The sequence below is a fragment of the Arachis hypogaea genome, chromosome 1 (genome assembly GCF_003086295.3).
Source record: "Arachis hypogaea cultivar Tifrunner chromosome 1, arahy.Tifrunner.gnm2.J5K5, whole genome shotgun sequence".
Taxonomy (NCBI): domain Eukaryota; kingdom Viridiplantae; phylum Streptophyta; class Magnoliopsida; order Fabales; family Fabaceae; genus Arachis; species Arachis hypogaea.
Window position 1 is genome coordinate 109,577,462 of NC_092036.1, and position 7,987 is coordinate 109,585,448.

General features: G+C 35.1%; 1 protein-coding gene across 4 annotated transcripts; it reads right to left on the reverse strand.

Moving 5' to 3' along the window:
- Positions 1-1,009: 1,009 nt before the first annotated feature.
- Positions 1,010-4,789, reverse strand: LOC112709397 (COBRA-like protein 1). Of its 4 annotated transcripts, none has more exons than XM_025761288.3 (6): positions 4,277-4,789; positions 3,568-3,647; positions 2,974-3,430; positions 2,372-2,528; positions 2,003-2,280; positions 1,010-1,524 (listed from the first exon to the last, which is right to left on the reverse strand). In XM_025761288.3, exons 1-6 carry the CDS (start codon positions 4,368-4,370, stop codon positions 1,232-1,234), a joined length of 1,359 nt encoding a protein of 452 aa, XP_025617073.1. In that variant the 5' UTR covers positions 4,371-4,789; the 3' UTR covers positions 1,010-1,231. The 4 variants fall into 4 exon arrangements, with proteins under 4 accessions (XP_025617073.1, XP_025617078.1, XP_072058873.1 ...); XM_025761293.3 differs by having other exon boundaries at positions 3,568-3,644; positions 4,277-4,513; XM_072202772.1 differs by having other exon boundaries at positions 1,010-1,545; positions 3,568-3,644; positions 4,277-4,513.
- Positions 4,790-7,987: the final 3,198 nt, after the last annotated feature.

Below are 7,987 nucleotides of genomic sequence, written 5' to 3' on the forward strand. Positions count from 1 at the left end.
TTTCTATAACCAGAATTCAACGTTGTTAGTGACGTAACTCAAGTCTTGCCACACCAAACATATTAAAACGACGTCATACGCGTTTTGATGCTCAAGAAGACATTAAACGACGTCGTTGAAGGTTATGACAAGGAATTTGGTTATGACAAGATTGTTCAAACTCTCAAACGACATAGTTTAACGCCTTCTTTAGCGTCAAAACACGTACGGCATCGTTTTAATATGTCTAGCGTGGCAAGGCTTGAGTTACGCCACTAACGACGACGAGTTTTGGCGACGAAAAGTGCACAAGAGACTACATTGATTTGATTATAGGGGATCAAATTGTAGCAATTAAAAAATTAAGGACTAAATTAGTACAATTCACCAATCTCAGAGATTAAAGTGGGGCTTAATTCTTCTTATTAAGAGATTCTATCATTAAATATAAATGATCATATTATTATTTTGACTCATGATTGTATTAGGAATAAGATTATCAATAGAGGTTCTATATTATTTTTAATTGTTCATGATGTTGATGAAAATATAAATGATGAATAATAAAATAAAGAGTAAATTTTAAAATAAAATAATATTTGAAAGGTTAATTCATAAATAATATTTAAAAAAATTATTTAATAATTATTAAAAAATTTTAAAAAATATTTTATTATTAAGACTATTTAATAGTCCAAATATTGTTAGACTATCTAATCTTTTGCCTACTTTCATATGGTTAGGTAACAAATTTGCTATTTTTGATATTGAAACGGATCCTAACTCCAAAAAATAACAAACGGCTAGATATAAATTAAGATGAATACTCACATGTAATTGTCTAAAATAATTGAAAATAATTAAATATTTTAATATATTTAACTAAATTACCATTTAAAAATTTTTCAACTATCAACTTTGTGAAAAGATACTTATAAGTTTCCACATAAATTAGATACCATATATCAGTTTCTATGGCCCAAGTATCCGAAAACAAAGATATCAAGCCCAATCCCTATAGCAGAACCCGTTTGAGGTAAATAGGTTTACTGATTAGCATACGTAGATACATGTTAACATAAATAATAAGCATTCTTCAAAAACAATAATAATAATAAGCAGCGCAGAAGCTATAATAATAAATAAGCAAACATAGGTGCAGCTAGCACAAAACTCTACCCCCCAAGTAAAAATAACTGCACAAAATTCTTGTGGCAATCACTATGGCTATGCACCTATCTCACCATCACCATTAACATGTAAATGATAAGACAAGAAAAGAAGCCAGAATCCGAGTGAGAGAACTTAGCAAAGAGAGAACTAGTGTTGAACTTGCATTTGGTAGCCAAGGATATGCATCTGGAGGTGGCATGACACAGTTGTCTCCATTGAAATAGATCCTTCTTGGGAATGCCCATCCTTTATCAAATGTGAAGCTTGATTTGTCTTTCCTAAATAACAGTTCTGATTGCACATTCCCAACTGCTCCAGCTGAAACCAACAAATCATTGTAGAACTTCACACCCCACAGCATACCTGTATCATCTGCAAAACCCATACATAATCCTAAAATAATTATCATATAATAATTGGTATATATATATATATATATATATGTATATATACATTTTCTTCATAAGATCATGTAGGAACTATGTTGCATAGGTACACATATGGTATCAATACTAAGTACAAATACAATTACAGAACAAGTTAGAAGTATTAGTTTGTTTCATTCAGAAGTAACTTAAATAGTTTAGCCACAAGAATTTATGTTTTCTAAGAAGTATTGGTATTTAGGTAAGGATTCTTTATTATTGTTAGAATATCTTTAGGATATTATATATTAATATAATATCTAAGTATATCTCGTATTGATTTTATATTTATTTAGTTTGACATTCGAACATCGTTTGAATATACCCTAACAAGTACAGGACAAGCACCAAGAAAGAACCCGATACAAGTTCGAGAAACCATCTAGGAGATTAGGACTATGATCATGTAAGATAGAAAAACTTACTTAAGCCCTCATAAGGTGTCAGTGGCTTGTAATTAAAGCTGAAAACCTGTGTCACATTGTCAAAATTGGGATGCTGAACAACAAGGTTCCATTGTGAATAGTTCATTCTGTAATTGAAATTTGTGACTGTGATCTTGATCCTCCAGTACTCTTTGTATTGGAGCTTGACGTGCCAGTGCACTCGAATCGGACACATATGGCTTGTACACTGAACTAGAGGTGGATTTAAAGCTCTGCTTGGTGGTGAAACGACTGAAGCTAAATGTGGAGACTTTGGACTGCGAAAACAAATTGTAAAGGATACATCAAAAGAAGAAAGTCTAAAGATTTTCATTTCATTTAAACCAATAAAGGTAAGTAAGAACTTACTCTACACAGCTTCCAGGTTCTGTTTTGTTTTGACAGCCACAGGTACAAGTTGGGCAATTGACTATTGTATTATTATAGAATGATGAGAGAGAAACACAGCAAGTTGGAGTCTTTTGAGCCAGGAATTGAGAATATGTGCAGGTAACATTCCAAGTCACTGCAACACAACAAGTAGGTTAAGCTAAATAGAATAAACCGCTCTGATATTCATAAAACAATGCTAGAAAGAAAAAGAGAAGCAATTGCTGCAAGTTGTATCACATTGACAAAGGCGGTATGGAAAAGATAGAACTAGAATGATTGCACAAATTGTCAAAATAGAAAACTTTCTTCAATTTTTCTAAGACACATAACTAAGTATAATCTAACATGTACAAGTCTTATATCTAGGTGTTGGTTTTGTCAACTTAGTTTAGAACAAAACATGTACTCCTTTCGTTCTCTTTTATCTTTCACTGTCATTTTCTGATACACTCTTGGATCAACCAATGTAGACACAAATTGTATCCAAAAAGCTGCAGTGACAGATAATTTGGAATAAAAGGAGTATATGGCCCTATGCAGAATTCCCAAGTCAATGCATATTTTTTTAAGTAACTTACTCATGGCTTGAGTGGTTCTCCTCTTGTCATTGGTGCTAAATTTTGTTGGCCTCACAATCTTTGCAGGGCCACAAGTATAACCTGGACCGGGCACTCTCAAGGTGAAATTTTTTGGCACTCTAACAGTTTTGTTAGTTGTTCCAGCCGAACCGACAATGAGTTGGAACGAAGCAACTGCAGTTTCAGGGTCCTGAGCCCACGCATTCAAGACGCCGCCTTTGCAGCAATTTGCTACCTGCTGATTGTAAGGTGCTCCTGGCAGTAAATCCACTACAGTTGGATCTTTCTTGCAGCAATGTGGGATGCTCCCTTTGAACCTTGAACAATCCCCTTGTTCTGTGGTTTGGCCTCCAAGCATGTTCCAAATTACTTCCCTTTTCGCCCATGTCCACCCTAAGGTCCATCCCGGCGCCTGGATATGGCGATATTGTTGAAAGTTGTACATTGTAACAACAGCCTGTATTAACATTAGTTTTTAACCAATCAGCATCACCTTTTAGGTCTTTCATCAAACATGGCATGTGCAAAATTGTAGATTCATCATGCCAGATAGAACTGTAGCGATTTCTGATTAAGAAACAAGTGATGACTTACAATATAGCCATCTCCAGTCCAGGTTATGACATCCCATTTGATTGTTATATTGGCAGTTGGATCAAGTGCATCATAAGCTTCTACACATTAAACAAGCAACAACATGTTAGGAATTAAGGTAGTAAGAGCAATGTGGAAGCTGAAACATAATGAACAAAATGACACAAAAGAGTTTATATGGTTCGGCTTAACGCCCACGTCCACGGACAAAGGCAACAAACAAATATGTTACTATGAAATATGAAGAAAATACAAAATAGGTGATAACTCCACTTAAACCAAAATCTCTAATGAGATACCAAACTAATAGGCTTAACGCCTATGTCGACGGACAAAGACAACAAACAAATAAGAGAATACAAAATAGGTGATAACTTCACCTAAACCAAAATCTCTAATAAGATATTAAAGTGACAAACAACCCACTTGTGTCATTTTCTTCGTTACATTTTCGCTTCCGCGTCACTCTTACTACCTTAATTCCTAACACAACAGACTTATAGTCACAGAATGATTGAAGCAAATAATTTTACTAAAATTTGTGTCCATCCATGCCCTTAATCCCTTCGTTTTTCCCTCTTCATTTAAAAGGTGGTAAGCTCAACTAGTGCATTGGGTTTGTGAAAAGGTGGAAAATGGAAGTAAAAACAGTAACACTGGAGTGTGAGAACACCAGCATTTCAAAGGTGAAGAGGATTGAAAGCAGTACCTGTGGAAGTGAATGTGGTGCAAGAGAACAGTAACAGGAGTAAGGTTGCTACAACAGATCCACTGGTACTGGCAGGTAACCAAAGAGGCTTCATTTCTTGGTTCAAACACTTTTCTTTTCTTGCTCTCAAGATCTGAAGAAGCTTAAAAAAATCTGTACTTTGAGCTTTTTGATGTTGGAGTTCAACAAAGGTGATGGAACGCACTGCATTCCATTATTGCACTCTTCTAAGTTCTAATATTTATATAAAAAACAGGCTTTTCAGACGATTTCTTTTTTAAAATATTGGCTGTGATTATGACATAGTTGTGGATTTTATTATGACATTGGAATAATTTATGAGGGAGATTTAAAAAATTTGAGCTTCAGCCGCAATAAGTCTCAAATTTTGTTATCTTTCTTACAAATTGCTATCACCATACTTCTAAATTATCTCTCTATTTTCTTCTTTTTTGATTTTTTTTTTATTGTTTTGCCATTGTCTACAAATAGCAGAGAGCAATTTCTACTCTAATATTACAGTAAAACACACAACTGTATTATAATCACATATTACACCAAATATTATTTAATATTTAAAAAATTAATCCTTTTCAGATGTCAAATATCAATAATACCCTTATCAGTCATATTATCAGATTTTCTCACTTTTTTTGAAGGGAAAAAAAGGTCAGAAAACTTTCTCATGGAAAGGTCATTTTAGATGGTGAAATTAACTCATTATTTAGAACATTAATTTGCTTGTTCATATGTTTCAAACTTTTTGTAAGTTTGTTGTTAGCATTTTTTTTCCTGTCTTCTGATTGGGAGATAACATTGGACGAATAAAACATAATGAGACAGAGAAGGATCATGTGATATGGAGGAAGAGACACTAAATTGCGCGTGTACCTCAATCAACACGATAGATAGGTTCGAATGTCACCCATATCTTAGTCACTTCTAAGAGCATGTTTGTTCTTTGTTGTAACCCACGTTTTGTCGTAAGTCGTAACGCTACTAAATACTAACACACAACATTTCTGTTAATTTTATATATTAAGCAACTTTTATATATTTACGATGACTATGAGGGATTTTTTTATATTTAAATTAAATAAATATAATATGTCAGGGCCAAAATTGGTATCTTGCCCATAATTTAAAAAAACTGAAAAAGCAGCGCCTTTCTCTCAATGAGTGAAGCCCCAATTTTTTCTTTGTACACCACATTATTATCACCGCGTATAGCGTAATTAACTTCTTGAGAAGAAAATTATTGCAAAAGTTAATCTTTTTCATTATAGATTTAAAACTTGAAGCTTAAGATTATGAGCTGAGGAGGACCAAGTTTTATATTTTAAATATGGATAAAGTCAGTCCTTAATTAACAAGTGATCCTGATATATGGACTTGTGACACCACTTGTATCAATCACAAATTTACATTATTATTTCTGCCTTCATTTTAAGTATCTACCACTTGAGAGTTGAGACTTGAAACTAACTTTGCTGCAGAATTAAGTCATATCATATATATGAATTACTACTTTAATTACTGACTTTCTCTCCCTGGCAAGCAAAAATAATGATATACCCAGCGCAAAAAGAACAATTATGTGGATAAAGAAAACACAAATTTGGCTCCCACATAAATTTAACAATGATTAATCATCATTGTGGTTATTGGTCTAAAGTTTAAAGAGAAAGTCTAGGGGTCCAGCAGATTTTGAGATTTTTAGCCATCAATTAACCATCAATGATGTTTTTAATGGTGTGAAATTGCATCTAATGGTGGAGAATCATTCAATTTTCCTTTGATGGTTAAGTGCTAGCCAGAATTTAGCAAAAATGCTGCCCCCTAGCACCCCTCAAGTTTTGAAGGGAATAAGACACCATTCCCCCTTGAGAAAACACCTTTGACAGAGAAATAAAATAGATACAATCACAACACAAGAATTTAACGTGGAAACTCCAATTACCGGAGAAAAAACCACGGCCGTTGTCAAATGACAACCAGAGAATATCACTATGTGAAAATTGTTACAACACATAGACTTCTTTCTCTCACCGGCACCCCAGTACACCCACACTCTTTCAAAGCAAATATCTAACTACACCTCACAACACTCTCTAATCAAAGAGTACAGAGGAAAAGAAAAATCAGATACAAGCTTAAAGTGTTTCTGACTGGTGCAAAAACAAATGAAGAACTTAGCCTCATATTTATAGCCTAGGCCACCCACTCCATTTGCTATCCTAAGCAATGTAGGACTAATTCAACCAAATCCTAACAATCTCCACCTTGATTGAAATAGTCACACATCTTCAGCTTCCATTGTCAACACCGACAATTCTTTGCTGCCATTGTCTATACCGACAATCATAGTTCAGAGAACTATCATACTCCACCATGAAAGTATACTCACTTGGAATTAGACCACTCCAAGAATTTCGCCTTGGTACAGATCGAAACCTTGCTGAAAATTCATGGTGCAACTTCCAAATTGGCTTTTCCTGGAAGTTCTTCAGCCATCGACCTAACTCCGCCACACACCTTGCATCTCAACGCCAACCAATGCCCGTGTGCAATTGTGGACCCGATTGCCACAACTCATCCTTATCCATGGCAGTGCGGTAATACCATGAGGATACTTCTTGTCTTCTAGAGAACATCATCTTCTCTCATAGAGAGAGCAACCAGAGATCTTCTCCTTCAACGCCTTATGCAAACCTGATTGTATCAACACATCCTTGACTTGTACTTGCCACAAGCCAAAATTGATTCTTCCATCAAATTTCTCTATTTCAAGCTTCACAGCACTTGAATATCCTGACATTGTTGCAACCGTATACTGGAATATTATAACTCAACTGTAGACCGTGCACTAGGAAGGGTTCCCAGGAAAGAGAGGTGGGTCACAATGGACACACTTAAATACCAAGTCTTTCCTTAGCCAGAACCTTTTCCAAACTGCACTCTCACAGAGTCACACTGCCTTCCAGCAACAACAACAGCAACCAAAGATCAACCTCAAGCCATAGGACAAAATTCTTTTCTGATGTGGAAGGTCAGACTAGGCTGCAACCACAGAGCATACTAAGAATAAATCCCACCAAACCGAAGCTCTGATACCACTTGTTGGGAATAAGACACCATTCCCCCTTGAGAAAACACCTTTGACAGAGAAATAAAATAGATACAATCACAACACAAGAATTTAACGTGGAAACTCCAATTACCGGAGAAAAAACCACGGCCGTTGTCAAATGACAACCAGAGAATATCACTATGTGAAAATTGTTACAACACATAGACTTCTTTCTCTCACCGGCACCCCAGTACACCCACACTCTTTCAAAGCAAATATCTAACTACACCTCACAACACTCTCTAATCAAAGAGTACAGAGGAAAAGAAAAATCAGATACAAGCTTAAAGTGTTTCTGACTGGTGCAAAAACAAATGAAGAACTTAGCCTCATATTTATAGCCTAGGCCACCCACTCCATTTGCTATCCTAAGCAATGTAGGACTAATTCAACCAAATCCTAACAAGTTTAAATACGAAAAACTGCAAAAGGAACTTGAATCTATAGCAATATTAAGAGTAAAGCCTGAATCTAGAACAGGGCACTAGTAGTCTAGCACCCACTTAGTCCTAAATTGAAGAACATGCTCATCCATCAAAACAAGGCACAAACAAAAGCAAAATTTTCAAGAAAGTAACCAA

Coding starts and splice junctions, on each gene's coding strand:
- LOC112709397 (XM_072202771.1), bottom strand. CDS start 4,370: ATGAAGCCTCTTTGGTTACCTGCCAGTACCAGTGGATCTGTTGTAGCA. Junction 2,529..2,973: donor GAGAACCACTCAAGCCATGA/GTAAGTTACTTA, acceptor GTTGTGTTGCAG/TGACTTGGAATGTTACCTGC. Junction 1,546..2,002: donor GACACCTTATGAGGGCTTAA/GTAAGTTTTTCT, acceptor TAATTATTTTAG/GATTATGTATGGGTTTTGCA.